Source organism: Acromyrmex echinatior, chromosome 14, assembly GCF_024713525.1.
Source record: "Acromyrmex echinatior isolate Ae372 chromosome 14, ASM2471352v2, whole genome shotgun sequence".
Taxonomy (NCBI): domain Eukaryota; kingdom Metazoa; phylum Arthropoda; class Insecta; order Hymenoptera; family Formicidae; genus Acromyrmex; species Acromyrmex echinatior.
Window position 1 is genome coordinate 7,395,424 of NC_141865.1, and position 17,890 is coordinate 7,413,313.

The 17,890-nt window shown below is 24.6% G+C and overlaps 1 protein-coding gene and 1 long non-coding RNA gene across 2 annotated transcripts in view; one reads left to right on the plus strand and one right to left on the minus strand.

Moving 5' to 3' along the window:
• LOC147907406 (uncharacterized) overlaps positions 1-17,890 on the minus strand; it is a 99,350-nt gene that overhangs the window by 58,336 nt on the left and 23,124 nt on the right. The window lies entirely within an intron of this gene.
• On the plus strand, positions 589-17,839 carry LOC105150517 (uncharacterized). Its single transcript, XM_011063655.2, has 22 exons — positions 589-1,175; positions 1,604-2,077; positions 2,638-2,818; positions 3,150-3,303; positions 3,597-3,678; positions 3,799-4,259; positions 4,863-5,146; positions 5,471-5,658; positions 5,802-6,098; positions 6,192-6,261; positions 6,459-6,665; positions 10,377-10,966; positions 11,616-12,047; positions 12,343-12,526; positions 12,860-13,019; positions 13,882-13,963; positions 14,142-14,509; positions 14,614-14,888; positions 15,183-15,367; positions 15,822-16,202; positions 16,286-16,355; positions 16,734-17,839. Exons 1-22 carry the CDS (start codon positions 688-690, stop codon positions 16,866-16,868), a joined length of 5,748 nt encoding a protein of 1,915 aa, XP_011061957.2. The 5' UTR covers positions 589-687; the 3' UTR covers positions 16,869-17,839.

Here is a 17,890-nt window from a genome sequence, read left to right on the forward strand (position 1 = left end):
TTGAGAAAATGATTAACTTCACATCCATTGATGTTGTCGAATACTAATAATCGTGAAACAATGAACAATATATAATATATTATCAATAATAGTGATTTAATTTAATTGAAGTGCAACAAAAATAACTTAAGCAATTTTTACGTAAAAAAGTGGTTACTCTTAAGTTAAAGTTTGTTTACATTCTATCATGATCATACTAACTTCTGATGATATCAGGTGCTGCCGGTGCTGGCATTATATTATTGTTTAGTATTCTGTATTCTCTCAAAACGACAAGAACAGTTAGGTTGACATATTTTAAGATCAACCACGTTGATAAAATTCGTTGTCTTGATACTCGGAATTGATTCTTATCGGTAAGTTTGATATAAAAGAGGTGAATTATCGAGAAATAATATTTAAATATTTCAAATATATATATATATATATATATATATATATAATATATATATATATAGGAGAAATAGAGAAAATATATATGATTTTTATCAGACATTCCATATATAACTCTTTGATTACCGTTTATATGTTTTAAATTAAAATGCATAAAAATGCATTTTAGATAAAATTTTATTCGAATTATTTTCCTCTGTTTTTAAATACAAAAATTTATTTAAAATAATCTTGTACTTAATATCTTGGTTTTTTAATAGAAAAAACACATATACAGATACTTACAGATGTCCAATGATAAACAGCATGACATTCTTAAAGCTATTACTAAAAAGCAATTTAATATTCTTCGTTATGACAACTATTGTTACCGGCAAAAATTTGGAAGATAATCAGTTTGTTAATTATTATCTACCATACAATATAATAGCATTGCATTATGAGATCAAATTAACACTTCCTATGCCTTTCCAAAAATATATTTTCTATGGCGAATCCAACATTAATATTATTGTACGTCATTCTACGCAGAAAATAAATTTGCATTCAGTGTTTGTAGATATGGATAAACAGGTTACATTAATTCACGAAACATCAAAAAAGATTTATAAATCATCGACTTTTTCTTGTGATTTTGATTTGTTTATTTGTACCTTTAATTTTAATGATTTGATAACGATTGGGTCTTATATACTCAAACTGAAGTACAATGGTACTATGAGTAATTGCGAAGATGCTGATGGCTTTATCACAACTTTTTATAAAGATGAATCGAATTTTAAGTGAGTACACATTAAAATATTAAGAATATATGTTATGTTATGTGTATGTGTATAAACATCGTTCAATGTAATTATATCATTTAATGAAAGAGAGAGAGAGAGAGAGAGAGAGAGAGAGAGAGAGAGAAAGAGAGATCTATATTAGCTTTGCAAGCGTTTTTGAAAATTTAATATAACTAACTTGTAAAATTCTTTAATATAACTAACTTGTTATATGTTTAATTATTCGAAATTACTTTCGTACACACTGAGGATAATCTGATAGAAGTCACAGAACGTTTGTATTTTATTTTATTTTATAAAAATCAGTACGTAGTTATATACATAATATTGTTAGTTTGACCTGTAATTGTTTTTATTACTTTGTCTAAATATTTGTAAGCCAAATTTTATTTTTATTAATAAAATATATTGTTAAAATATGATAGGTGGATTTACTCAGCAGGTAACTTTCAGACTACTGTCGGAGTGCAATATGTATTTCCAGTTGTAAATGATTTAATGTTTAAGGCTACATTTAAAATCATCGTTGATCATCCTAGAAGTTGTGCTGCTTTATCAAATATGCCAGTAATAAGCAGAAAGAACATTGAAAATGAGCCTCAGATGATGAGGGCAAATTTTCGAACTACTCCTGCAATGCACCCCTATCTTGTCACAATTATAGCGGCCGATTTGGACACGACTTATACTAAGAAGGCATATATTCCGCTGTCGTGCACAGGTTTAACAGCAGTAAAACGGTTGCATTTTGCTTTGGACGTTGCTGAAAATACCACTATATACTTGAAAGATACATATTTCCAAAATGATATATTGAATGATATACCACAAACGAATTATATAGCAATTCCATACTATCGAGATGACGGCTTGCCAAATTGGGGAACCGTTTTTTATAGGTAATATATTGTATATATATATATATATTTTACAAGAATAAATTGTACTTTTTTATAAACTGCTAGAGGATTTGCTGATTATTTCCGCGTCATGATCCATTGATAATGCCAACATTTCGTGAACCTTGCTGTTCACTTCATCAGGATGAGGAGCGCACTGATACATCACTTTATCAATATATTTATAATACAGATCTATAATACAGATCACGGCACGGTAATAATCCGCAAATTCTTTGGTATCTTTGAGGTAAATACTTGCGAAAATCTTAAAAATCTTAAAAAAACATTATTATATTAGGTGTTGGAATTAATTCGTAGCGTTTTACAAGTGATGGGAAGTACTTTCATTAATGTATTTTTTAATGCTCATGTGAAATAAATAACATTCTTTCATTAAAAACGCTACGAATTAATTCCAACACCTAATACTTTTTTTATAGTTTTTTTTTTGAAAAAAAAATTTAAGGATAAAGTTTTGACAAATAAATTGGTAAAGGTTTTGACAAATTAATTGGATTAATGTATGCAAAGTATTAACTTTATTAATTATTTTTTAGTCAAGAAGCTGTTAGCTATATTGAAGAATGGAATTCTATTCAGCGCAAGACAGAAGTTTCAGCCTTAGTAGCACGTAAAGTGGCAAATCAATTTCTTAATAAAATTATCCTGTCTAGTTGGTCTGACATATGGATAAACGAAGGCCTTTCAACGTTTTTAGGAATGCATGCCGTCGACAAGGTTGTCTTCTTCATATGTATTATTCGCGCTATTAAACATTGGCTTTGTTGACGCAGTTAAAAGAAAAATGCTTGTTGATATCACAATATGAAAAACTTTTAAATTTTTATAAGCTTATTTATTAAAATAGAACACATTGTGCAACTGTTCTTATAAAATTTAAATGAATAAACAATCAGTCAATAAACATGAAATCGACGTTTTTAACAAATTAGAATGATATAATAAAAGCTTACGAGAAATTTTTATAAATTGTTTTAATAAATTGCTAATTTGAAAATCTAATTTTAATCAAACATTCATTTAATTACATTAAGATGTTTGTCTCTAGATTTTCACAAATCTTCGCATGATGAATTTATTCGTAGTTCGGACTCAATGTGAATCTCTTCATTTGGAATCTATCACTAATGTGCCATCTGTTGTATTTCAAATTAAAAAACCCTACGACATCAAATTATTTTCTTCTTTCCGTTACAATAAAGGTAAAAATAAGTAATTAAACAATTAACGATCTGCTCATCAATTGTCATAAATAAATAAGAATAATTATCTACAATAGAATTATTCATTATATTTATCTACAATTCATTTTAACTTTGCTATAAAAGAAAAAAATATCTAAAATATAAATTAATCTTTTCAAATTAAATTATGCATATTCACGAAGAATATATATATATATATATATATATATATATATATATATATATATATACAATAAGACAAATTTATTGTAAACATTTAAATAATTTATCATATACTTTAATCATTGTAGCGTTCATTTTATTGCGCATGTTATATCATATAATTTCTGACGAAGTATTTCGAAAGGGTATCTGCAATTATTTAAACAATCAGTAAGTATTAACTAAAAGTATACAGGATAAGTGTAAAGTATAAGTTGTTTGGTTTAATGAAATCTATTGTGGTATTTACTGTTAACAGTATCAAAAATTTTATAAATTCAATTCATACAGGGTAGATTATATTGATAATATCAGAAAATTGTATTCTTGCAATATTTCAATGACATTGGAAACGCAGCAATGTTGCTGCAACTTGTGCTGTATGGGCAATGTACCTGTTGAATCAATATCTGCCGATAATTTATGGGCCGCTATGCAAACTGCTCTGAACGAATCTCACAAAAATGAATTTAACATAAAAAAGCTGATGGATTTTTGGATAACACAAAATCAATATCCTATATTGAAAATGACACGAAATTATCGTGATGGTCGCACGGCAATATGGGCAGAAATGCGCAATATGTCTAAACGGCACGAATGGTGGATACCTGTGACCTACACTACGGAAACGAATCTTAATTTTACTATTACACCTTTCTGCGAAGACTGGATAACCCCTGAACAGTTTTTTATATATTTACCACCAATTAATGTGAATAATTGGATTATAGTCAACTTACAACACCTTGGTGAATATTCGATGAATTTATTTCGCTTTTATTTCTGTGTTACATTTAAAATTTAAGTTTAACATTATTTCTTAGTTTCATTTGTATCTTTTATTTCTTATGCTCAAAATATATAATATATCTCATTATACTATATGTATAACATATGAAATTGACGTATGATTAGTTGTTATTAGGTGTTGGAATTAATTCGTAGCGTTTTTAATGAAAGAATGTTATTTATTTCACATGAGCATTAAAAAATACATTAATGAAAGTACTTCCCATCACTTGTAAAACGCTACGAATTAATTCCAACACCTAATACAAGTAAAATGAAATACATTAAATTTTATATACATTAAATTGTATATAATTTAATCATTATTTAGCTCTATTTAAATTTGTACAGTTAATTTTTACGTTTAATTTTTAAAAAAACTGCACTCATTAAATATTATTGTATATGAAATTAGTACTTTGCAATTTTTAAATTATATGTGCAATTTTTGATATTATTTACACATTTTGGTTAAAGAAAGAAATACATAAATTTCAGACATATTTTTTGATAAATCAAAAGAATTTAATAATTATTAAAATTTCCTATTTATTTATTTATAGGATATTATCGTGTCATGTACGATATGGAAAATTGGCTAAGACTTGCAAACTATCTAAATTCGAAAAAATATTATAAGATACATGTTGTAAATCGTGCACAAATCATTGATGATGCATATTACTTTTTGATAATGAAACAACTAAATTTTGATATGTTTAAAAACCTTACAATGTATCTATCGCAAGAAATAGATTATATAGCATGGTATCCTATGTTTAACATTGTTAGAAACATGTTAAATCACTCAAATATATTTTCACATCCACAAGCTACACCTTTTAAGGTAACAGATCTTTGTAATAAAAAAGTATCACATATATTAAATTAACATACATGTACATAATATTGAAAAATAATATTTTTTAAATATTTTCAAATGCTGTATACAATAATTTTTTAAATGCTGTGTGTATGTGTGCGTACATACATACATATACATATATATATATAACGCGATCAGACTCGTAAATCTTGGAACAGCATTATATTCATTTATAAAATAAAATATTTAATAAACGATATTCACACAGGCGTAAAAGACGCTTCTTTATGTATATCAATAACAAAAATTGATACATTAAATTCATTGTTATTTAAATATTTTTAGGAACATATGCGAAATATCGTGTCCAATCTTCTGGAAAAGATTGGATACGTCAATCTATTTAACGATATTCATATTACATCTTTGAGAGAAGAAGCTGCGGAATGGGCATGTTTCTTTGGTGATGAAACTTGTAGAAAAACAGCTTACAGAGAATTACAAACCTATATGACTACCATTACTGAAGACAGGTAGTTTATTGTTTAAACATGATTCTGATTGTTACATTTTGTATTTTACACGACACTGTATTTGTTATTTGATCAAGACACAAGATAATAATTTAAATAGAATAGAATTTTTATAACAGATTTTTATTTTTTTTTTTATATAGTAAAATTTTATTGAAAAAATGGATAGCCTGTGGAAGTTTAATGACAACAAACACTACTAATACTTGGTATAATATATATAATTTGTACAATGAACTAACTGATATTGTAATATTAGAATATTTGCCTTGCGTTAAGCAACCAATTATAATCAAGGACTATTTGAAAATAATAAGATCGAAACGCGAAATATCAGTCAAAAATTACAATAATATTTTTTTTTCTGCTATTGCATATCATGCAAACAATGATGACATGCTTTCTATCATACTTACAAATTTTGAAGCAGTAAAACCCAAGTAATGATATTTTTTTATCAATATGTACTACAGTGTATATTATAAAAATCCATGTATAATTAGTTATAAATTCCTTTCATTTTTTTCTTATAGAGATCTCAGCTTTTTGGACGTAATAAGGCGTATTATTAAACATATGTACACCGAAAAACAATTTACAATGGTAAAATGTTTTAAATCTAAGCACTGCGTTCATTTTTTAGCTTTTTATTGTTAAGTTTATCTTTATCTATACACATATATCTTATACGTATTATCTTATATTAATTGATAATATATTAAAATTGTAAATTCAACATTATTTCATTTTATCGTATAGAATGCAAAATTGTTAGTTAATATTAATATAATTTATTTTAGATAAATGATTACGTGAAAAATAAACAAAGAGATCTAATTAAGGATGTAAAAAACGAAATAGATAATCACTTGTCTGAAACGAAAAATGTATTAGATTGTTTTCAAAACTTGAGAGAATCAAAATCACTTGAATATTCGATGAATTTTGATTATGTTGATATCATCAAGTTGAATAAGTTAATGTATGATGAAGTAAATTACAGCAATTAAAAGATAAGTTTATCGCGTATTTCGAAATTCTAAAGTATCAAAATTATACACAAATTAAAATTAATGTTAATTAAAAGTGACGTTAACTTTTTAATATTTTTGCGTCATATTTCTATATTAATCAATTTAGAATTTATATTTTCATAAATATTAAATTCCATGTAATAAATATTATATATTTATCGCTTATGGTAAAATATAAGAGATATTCTATATTTATATCTCTTACATTCTTTCTTTTTCCATAAAGAAAATAATATTTTAAAAGAATAAATTAATGTAATGATAATGAATTTCGATATTTTTAGTTTTAGGTAAGCTTTGTAGAAGGTGTTTCTTCTTTAAAATTTTTTTTTACATTGACGAAAGTTCAAATATGATTGTTAAAAATCGAGAAATATTAATTCTTTTCAGAGTTTTTTATGAGAGTTTTCATTGACGATATTAAATGTATAATTATTTATATATGTTTATATGTATAGGCATATGCGTAGATGTGTAAATAAAGTTTTATATGTTATTTATTTTATATGTTTCTTATTTTCAATTATATTTTGTTTATTAATAATTATTTATTTATTTTCACGTCAAGTTTTTAATAATATCTGATTTAATAATATCCTTGGCTTCATTATAATATAATTAGTACATGAGTTTTGAAATTATATAAAAAATAAAAACAATTGTAACTAAGTTTTTTTATTTATGACTTCCAACAAGCATGATCTAAATCAGGCCTGTCCAATTTGAGCTCCGGAGTCAAAATGCAAAACCACCGACGCAAAGAAATTCAATAAGAATAAGATCTCGGAGACTGTAAAGTGTTGATAAGCGTCATCAGATGCGTATCATATTTTACAGTCTCCGAAATTTTACTCAGATTGAATTTTTTTGTGTCGATGGCTTAACATTTTAGCTCTGGAACTTAAATTGGACAGGTTTGATCTAAATGACAATTGGATACGGTCAACGCGATGCTACAAACATTTTAAAGCGTTTTTTAATTGGTCAATTTGTAAAATTCTTTTTTCTAATTAGGCCATCAAAGTCTTCAAAATTAGTCCATCAAGTCTTTGTAGTAAGACTTTAACCACAGCCAATATCGTCGATATGCCACGCTCTACTGCAAATTTGAGAAACCTTAGACATTGATATGTATTATAAAATTCCATATATAATGATTAATAGTAATGATGATAAATTCACATTTATAAAAAGTTGTATTTATATTATTTATGTTTACGACAAAAAATAAACAATTTATCATCTACCTGTGTACATCAAGAGAGACACAGTTGTATCAAAAGATCATGTACTTATATAATATGAGAGCTATTTAATTGTAAGATTCTTAGATTAATCAAAATTTATATTAATAAAATTGATAAACCAAGTTCTTATTTTTATTTAATGTAATTAATGGTAGGATTAAATTATAATAAATTTATATGAAACTCTGAATATTATGCATCATAAAATGTATAGAATTTTGTTATTTATTATTACTACTTCGTCAAACGGTTCACAATTTCCTTATTTAACAAAAATGTCGAATTACTTTCGAAAAGAAAAGCGAAAAGAGAAAAAAGCTTAATACATTTATCATATATTTAATCTATATAACATACGCGCACACACATATACGTATAAATAAAATATGAAAATAATTACAACTGTTAAATCACAACATATATATATATATATATATTTTACGAGAAAATTACTTATTATAAGGAATAAAAATACTAAATGTGGAACACAGAACTTTTTAATCGAATGCATATTTTTTTTTAATCTTATTAATTAGAGACATAAAAACAACAATTAATTTGATTATACCAGTAACTCAAGTATCTGTTACACGATACATACAATTAGTTGTTATATTATTGAAGATACATATAACCTTACAGATTATTTTCACGACTTCACATATTTATTATGAATTATTGATTACGAGTTATTGTCACCGTCAGTATTCAGTAAACACTCGACAAGTAAACTGATTAAAGGAAATATGTGTCTCTTACTAATAGCGGCCAACTATTAACAGTAATTTCTACGAAAAACAGTCAATCATACAATGTTAAAATAAAAGGTAATGGATAAAAAACATTTGTAGTCCTTCTTTTTAAAGATATATATATATATATATATATATATATATATATATATTTTAACTAAATATTTATTTTAACTAAATATATATTTTAAATAATGCAAAGTAGCACTATTTCTTTCAATTTCTAACTTTTTAATTCTGGAAGAATAAATGTATTTTGAAAAGAAATTATATTTTCTTTTAAATAAAATAGAAATTCATTTGCTTTTAAAAAATATAAATTTAAATAAAGATGAACAGGCCAGCACAAATTAGTAAAAGCTTTTTTATTTTCGCGCATTTGTAATTTGATTGAAAGAAACTTAATACAACTTTCAATTAATATTCTTCTTCCATTAATATTGTTGATATGCGGATATCTATTTATAAATTGTATTATTTATTCTTAAGGAACTTCCACTTATATTTTAGGCGTATATTTATATTTGTGTGTCATAGTTGGCAAATTTTAAATATGTATTGTATCATTTAAAAATAATTTTAAACAAAAGAATCACTGAACATCAAATAAAAAGTTAATAACAATTTGAAATAATTGTAATTGAAATAATTTATTTAATCTATATTATTAAATTATATTATATTATAAAGTTAGAAAAAGGAAAGAAACATTTAATACCGCTTATATCATGTTCTATATATTAGGTGTTGGAATTAATTCGTAGCGTTTTTTAATGAAAGAATGTTATTTATTTCACATGAGCATTAAAAAATACATTAATGAAAGTACTTCCCATCACTTGTAAAACGCTACGAATTAATTCCAACACCTAATAATTTTTCGAAATACATATGTACTTATGCATTTAATTCATAATCTCTAATCGAACCAGTTAATTTCTAATACTTTATACGTAAAACAAACACTAATTTCCAAAGAAAATACGTATATCAAATCTGAACTTTTTTTAATCTTTAATACACAATACAATATATAGTTACAGATTACAAGACATAAAAGTATGTATAGAAAAAGAAATAATATTGTAATAACTTTAAAAGAATGAATTCGAATATTTATTATTTAATAGAGAATATTATATAATACAACAAATTATTACTAAAATATCATATATTATGATAAAATATTACAATAATCTTTTAATTATAAAAATTCAAAATATTTTATTACATTTGTATTAAAAATAAAAATGCTTTATTGATAGAGATATCATTTATAAAACATGTATCTAATAAGATGATATAGCAAAATTTATTTAAACTAGAAATGTATCCAATTATTTAAAAACTATTCTAAGAATTATTAATTAAAATCAAATACAGATTAAAAAGACATAATTCAATAATGTATAAGTAATTGAAAGAATGTCGTAAAATTGCAGCCACATCATAAGTCATAAGTCTTGAAAAAATACAATAAAATTCCATCATATTATGTTAATACTGTTTGTATAAATATATATCAAATAAATTATTAAAGTTTCTTTACACAGGTCTTTTTTAACGAAATTATGGAAATTGATTTTGTATCTTTTATTGTTTTCTATTGTATCCATATATAACTTTACAATAGACTCCGTTCAGCTCTTGCTTTCCTTCCTCCTAAAAAAAAAATGTTGTTACAGATACCGGAAATGAGAATGATGGAATTATTAAAAATATTGTTAGGCATTAACCTAATATTCATCTCAGTAACGTTTGCCACTAACAGTACCAAGGACGAACCTCTTAATCATCAAGTTAAAACAATAAAACCAATAGCCTATAACGTCACCTTAGTAATATTTAGAAATGAAAATGACTACAAAAATGAATATATGTTTGAAACGGCGTTTTCTAGTAGTAATTTTTATAAATTTTTTGAAAAAAATATTTATAAACGATTAAAAAAAGGCAATTTCATTTTCTATGGTAAATCTACTATACTTTTTGAAGATATTTATAGAAAACGTGTATTACGTCTACATGCAAAAAATATAGCAATAAATGTATCGGCGACAAAAATTCATTATTTTACTAATAATACGTACCATGAGATTGTTCCTATAATGCACCAAATACACAAAAAAAGCCAAACTATCGAAATTGTCTTTGATTATCCTTTTCTACGAAACGTCAATATTTATCGAGTAACTATGGAATTTCTCGGGAGTATAACTGATGATAAAGGAGGAATTGTCAAAAGATTTTACATAAACGATAAAAACAAAAAATCGTGAGTAGCATAAATCTAATAAATTTAAGTATATTTTCTATATAAAAATTATTTAAGAAACATTAATAGTTCTATTTAAAAAAAAAATATTTTTGCAAAAAAAATATTTTACATTTACAATTAATTTGCATAATAATCTAAAAATTTATATTATTAACATTTTGTAACATAAATACTAACAAACATAAAACAGCTGAGAATAACGGTGCGGTAATTAAATAAAATTGTGCGCAATAAAATTTTCATTAAAAATTTATTTATTTCATACTCTGAAAATTAAAGTATGAAATAAATACAATTTTTGCTGGAAATCTTATATCGCTGGAAATATTATAATCAATTACTGTCGTTATTATCAGTTGTCTTATATGTTTGTTGACACAGTATAGTGTCTCTTAATAAATGTCTCTTAACAAATATATAAGACAACTAATGATAACGGCAGTAATTAACGCATTATAAGATTTCCAATAAAAAGTGTATTTACCTCATACTTTGACTTTTATGAAGTAAATAAATTTTTAATAAAAATCTTATTGCACATTTAATTACAATGCCGTTATTCTATCTCGCGCCAAGTATTTATTTTCTTAATACTCATATACCGATGATTAAAAATTTAAAAATTTATATTGTTTAAATGTTACAGATGGTTATTCATAGCTGATTTGCGAGGGGCTGGGGCCCGACAGATATTTCCGTGCTGGGATGAGCCGGATACCAGGACCAATTTTACTATTTCCATAAAGCATGATCAATATTATAGGGCTTTATCGAATACAAAAGTTACTAATATGTTCAGCGTTAAGCATGAAAAGAATTGGACACATTTCGAACCAACCGCTAAAATATCTCCTCACCATGTAATGATTTTATTGCACGATTTTAAACAAATTGATGACTCAAACATATGGTGCAGAGAACAAGTACAACAAGACATGGAATTCTTACAGTTAATTGTTAACTTTACCACACTTTATTTAAAATTTAACGACATAATATTTCTAGACACAGTGATGCATGTTGTAATTCCAGATTTCTTAGACTTAGGCATGCAAAGTTGGGGAATTATTCTTTATAGGTAATGCTTTCATATAAAAAAAAGAAATTTGAATCTCTTCATTTGAAGAAATGCACTTAATGTTATTAACATTAAGTGCGTTTAACATTCGTCTAAATTAGTTCTAATATTAAATATTAAATAATGGAAAAACATAACTTAATACAACGTCTTATAACGAATGTATAGGATAATATACATTTACATCTCATATTACTTACATTGTATATTGAAAAGATATCATATATTAAACAAAAATTAAATTCAATACATATAATAATAAGACTTTTGACTAAATTGTTTTATTATTTTTTAGAGAGACTAATGTCCTCTACGATAAAAAATTAGATTTTATTGCTTGGAAATTTGAAGTGGCATTCATGATAGCACGTAAAATCACACATCAATACATTGGCAATCTCGTAGCCCAACCTTCATGGTTCCATCTTTGGTTAAACGAGGGTATTGCTACATTTTTGGCAATTAATATTGTCAATCAGGTTGTCCTCTATAAATAAACTTTCTACGTCATTAAATAATTAAAAAAACTAATTAATAATATAATCTAAAACATAAAAATATATTGAAATAAAACGCATTCTTAAATTGAGGTAATTTATGATTGGAGTATAAAAATTTGTGACAAATAATTTGAATGCATTATAATTTTTATTATAAACTGGAACTTATTTTTTAAATTATTAATATTTTAATTAGTAGTAAGAATAGTTTTCTAAGAAATAAAACATTTTTATTTAATAATTGTTAATGTGCATTATTATAAATTGCGATTGAACAACAATTTAATTACATTCAATTTTTGTCACTTCTAGTACTTTTCACCAGATTATTATCAATTGTTGGATTTATTTGATGTGAAATTTCAACATGAATCTCTCCGTTTGAATGATTATTATAATATGTCTCTCGTATACGAAATTGATACACCATCTGACATTAATTCAATTTTTTCTTTTACTCATTATATTAAAGGTAAGAAAAACAAGATGTAGTTAAATAATTGTCCACAGAAAAATTTTAAATATAAAAATGAAAAATATATGCAAAATAAATTATAATTATATTTATTAATAATTTATTTATAAGATGTTCTTAAACTTATTGTACAATCGAGAAAGGGATGATTCTATGTGAAAAGATAAATCAAAAATGAGAATAAGATTTTTTTTCATATGGAAGCTTTGTTTTCGAGCGAATCGATTATACTCGCGAAGTATATGTACCCTTAATTATGTTTCAATTTGATGGATAAGATTTATGTGCGTAAATATCTTGTTTTTATTTTGTACTTTTGATTGACCCGGTACAATAATAAAAACAAACAAGAGGAAAAATAAGGGTCCACACAGTGGATCTTTATTTTTCCTCTTGTTTGTTTACGCACATAAATCTTATTACTTTATAAATTGTTGCAAATGTTGTCTGTTCTGTCAAATATATAATTCTGCCCTTTAAAATAAACTTTTATAAAAGCCATCTAAGATATTCTAATGCTTTAATTTCTAACTTATCAATTAAATTTATATTCTGCGAATATTTAAAATCACTTTTTTCAGAAACAAGGCTTTGCTTGAAAAAATTTTATTCTAGGTTTTCGATGTATGTTTTCATGTGAATTTTTTTGATTATATTACAAAATTATGAACATATGTTTATTAGTTATATTATGAGACACTTTTTAAGTAAGTAAGATAAAAAATACGTATGTGAACTAAGAGAATTTGAATTTTATACTTTTCTACCAAATAAATTACATTTAAAAATTTAAAACCATATTTAAACTATTTTAAACATACTTCAACTCTTTTTAAAATAGAGATTATAATTGTTGTAGCACCTGTCTTTATACGTTCATTAGATAAAATGCTACCTGAAGATATACTTCATATAAGTATCAACGATTATATATTAAATTAGTAAGTAAAACACACATATACACAACTGTAATATAATAATTATTTATTATAATCAGATGTAATAACGGATATTATAATTAAAAATTGCATAGAAATAAAATATATGAATAAATAGAGTAGCCATTTTATATATATTTATAATGCAATCTGTCTTTAATGTTAAACTTTATAAATTTAGCAAGTTTAAATCTGTCAATACTTCGACAACTCCTTTTGAAAAGTTTTTGGGTATCATAAAAAAAAATCTAATAGAGGAAGCTAATTATATTATAGAACCTATCGACGTAATAAAGATATTCACTCAATGGGCAAAACAAGAGCGCTATCCCGTGTTGAAGGTGCAGCGAACATTTTCCTTCCTATCTTTCCTAAGAGAGGTTAAAGTACATATAGTTGAACCATGCCCCAAAAATTTGTCGATACCTGTAACTTATATTACACAGAGGAATCCTTATCTTATACATAACGCATGGCTAGAAAAGTCAAATTTTTTATCTATTTACGTTTACAGTAATCACTGGATCATTATTAATATACAACAAGCTGGTGAATATAAATCAATAAATGTGTTATGCTTTTATATCTATGATGTAAATAAGATTTCACATACTGTTGCATATTTAATAATGAAATTTGTGCATTATATACAGGATATTATCGTGTTAATTATGACAACGATACTTGGCAATTACTTGGAGACTATCTAAATTCAATGGAATATTATAATATACAAGTTTTGAATCGTGCTCAAATCATAGATGATGCATATTATTTTTTGTCAACAAACAAACTTGATTTCAAGCTATTCAAAACACTCACGTATTATTTATCAAAAGAAACAGATTATATAGCGTGGTATCCTATGTTCAAAATTTTAGAACAGATATCGGGATTTTTCTCATTTCCACAAAGTTCCGAAGTTAAGGTAAATAGTAATAAATTTCATCAACAATTAATAATTATTAATATAATTGTAAAGGAATTAAAATATGAAGGTATTTCTTAAACGTATTAGGTGTTGGAATTAATTCGTAGCGTTTTTAATGAAAGAATGTTATTTATTTCACATGAGCATTAAAAAATACATTAATGAAAGTACTTCCCATCACTTGTAAAACGCTACGAATTAATTCCAACACCTAATATATATATCATATCGTGATACTTGTTACTGTAATGACAAATCAATATAAAATTTATGTTATTTATCAATATTTAGGAACACTTTCGGAATATCTTAGATAATGTTTTGAAGAACATTGGATATTTAGACATTATAGAGGAGAATGAATTTACTAAAAGTTTAAGATTTGAAGCCGCAAGATGGGCATGCCTTCTGAAGTCTGAAGACTGTACTAATTCTGCTATTTCTCATTTAATACGATTTTATGAAAAGCCAGATCCGTATGAATAATACTTCTTTTAATTCTTTTTTCTAATTAATCTTAATATAGAATAAATATAAAAAAAGAAAGAAATTAAGTGAGCAAGATTTGCGTCAATCATTAACAGGTTTGAGTCGGTTTTAATTCAATTGATTTGATTATATATAAAGATTATATATAAAGATTGAAACACACTAGAAGTATAGTGTGCCGGCTGTTTTAGCTTGTAGTTTAGAATATCTAAGAACTCTCTAATGTCAATTACACTACTAATGGTCCAAAATGGAGCTGAAATGTTTGTAATGTAAAGGTGTAATTGATCGATATATATTTGTTACTTGCACTCCAATAAGTGACTATTCGCTTAATTTTATTCTTTTTTACATATTAAGAATTTTTTAATTTATTATTGTTTATCAAAATATAAAATGGCAAAAAGTTAATTGTAATAAATGTTTATTTTTATTTTACAGTAAGACCAATCCGATTGTAGCGTTAGGAGACATGATTTATAATCATTTACATTCTAAAAAACAAATTAACACACATTCTAGAATCTTTCCGGGATGGAAGGAATGGATGTATCGTAACGGAATGATGTTAGCAAACAATATTACTTGGAACAAAGTGTTAACTGCAGATGCATTAGACAATAAACGTTTAGAATATCTAGCATGTTCCGAAAATAATATTATCATTATTAACTATATCGATCAATTGATATCGGGATATTTTACTGAATTAAAACATCGCATTACAGTTTTTCATTCTATTATTGCAAGACATGCAAAGAATGATTTAATACTCAATTATATATTAATCAATTTTGAAAAAATAGTATCAATAATACCCAGGTAATAATATTTTATAAATACATATTAATTAAAATAAAAATTTATTATATGTACTAATCAATTATATCTGATTTTATTTTTAGCAAAATTGAAACGCTTATAGCGGTAGCAGACATTATCAATTATATATATTCTACACAACAAATTGACAAGGTAAATTTTATAAATATACATATACCATATCCTAATTTAAGCGATTTAATCAATTTTCTTCGAAATTATTGCTGGTACAAACAATTGTAGACGTGTAACCTTTCATGATTTACGTATACATTTTTCTTTATCTTCTCTTATATTCTCAACCCGACTTTACGTCTCGATTTCTGCCATCAGAATTAAATACATATAAGAACCGGACTATAATTTTGTCTATTTTTTATTGATAAACTCTAGTTAGTTCTTCTTTCACAATTATTGTTTTTTTAATTCTTGAAATGAGATAAAAAATAATGTACTTGATGTGCTGTGAAGGCATAATGCCTTAAAAAGAATAAATTATATATTAATGAATATCAACATTTTTGATTTCAGGTGAAATATACACTATTAGAAAAAGTATATTCTTCTTTTAATCTTTATTACATTGATAAAAAAATAGAGTTACGATTGTTACAAATACAGAAACACATTGGCTACTTCGAGAGATTTTTAAAGACAAAGAATTAATATTTAACAATGTTATAAGTATAATTATATTTAACAATATTATATGTATAATTATATATGTATTTATGTTATGTACATATATATATTTTTTTGTTATATAATTAAATATATCGACATATGAACTATTTTATATGAGTGATTTTGTTAGAAAATATTTTTTTAACAATCAATTTATACGCTAACAAAAAAACAAAATAAAAGTATGAAATATGAAGTTGATAGACTTTGAGTATTTCAGAAATTCTTTTGCAAACCAAATAAATAACCATTTAACAATATTACAAATATATATAAATAAATTGTTATCTCAATAAACATTTATATTTTATTATTAGTTTTATTTTATTTACGTATTACCAATTAGTAGATAATCCTTTTTAATATTTTAATCTTTAATAGTACACATCATCGATGATCGTTAATACATTTATTGATAAATGTATTAGAAATTTGAAGAAATAGTAGTAATTATGGTTCAATATTTATTTTTATATTGATCTAAAAAGAATATAATGTGCAAAGCATTGTAAATTTGGGAAATAATGAACATAGTAATGTTTGTAAGACTTTAATAATTTAACAATTGCCTTCATAACTTACACAACTTTAATTTTTGCTCAATATGCCGCATGAGAACCATGCTTTATATATATATTTATGTTATATACATATATTTTTTGTTATATAATTAAATATAACTTTATAATTAACAAAATTTTTCTCTTATTTACAAAATGTATTTACATATAAGTATTAAATTATTGAATCGGATTAATACGCAACGTTTGTTATTCTCATTATTATATCATAATTGAAGATTTATAATAATTTGAATAATAATTTGAAAAAGTAATAACTGAAATAAAATCATAACTAGCTTCGCTCTACCTTAATCGAAAAATCTAATAAATTACAAATATAGATACATTGTACGAATAAAATTTTTTAATTAGATGCATATTTCCGGAGAAAAAATATTGGGTCATCTAAAAAGTATCCGCGGTTTTTTGTCACTAGATGTG

Excerpts from the sequence above, each read along its gene's own strand:
- LOC105150517 (XM_011063655.2), top strand. The coding sequence starts at position 688 with ATGATAAACAGCATGACATTCTTAAAGCTATTACTAAAAAGCAATTTA. Across the intron at positions 2,078-2,637 it reads TGGGGAACCGTTTTTTATAG|TCAAGAAGCTGTTAGCTATA; the intron begins GTAATATATTGT and ends ATTATTTTTTAG. Across the intron at positions 16,203-16,285 it reads ATAGTATCAATAATACCCAG|CAAAATTGAAACGCTTATAG; the intron begins GTAATAATATTT and ends TTTTATTTTTAG.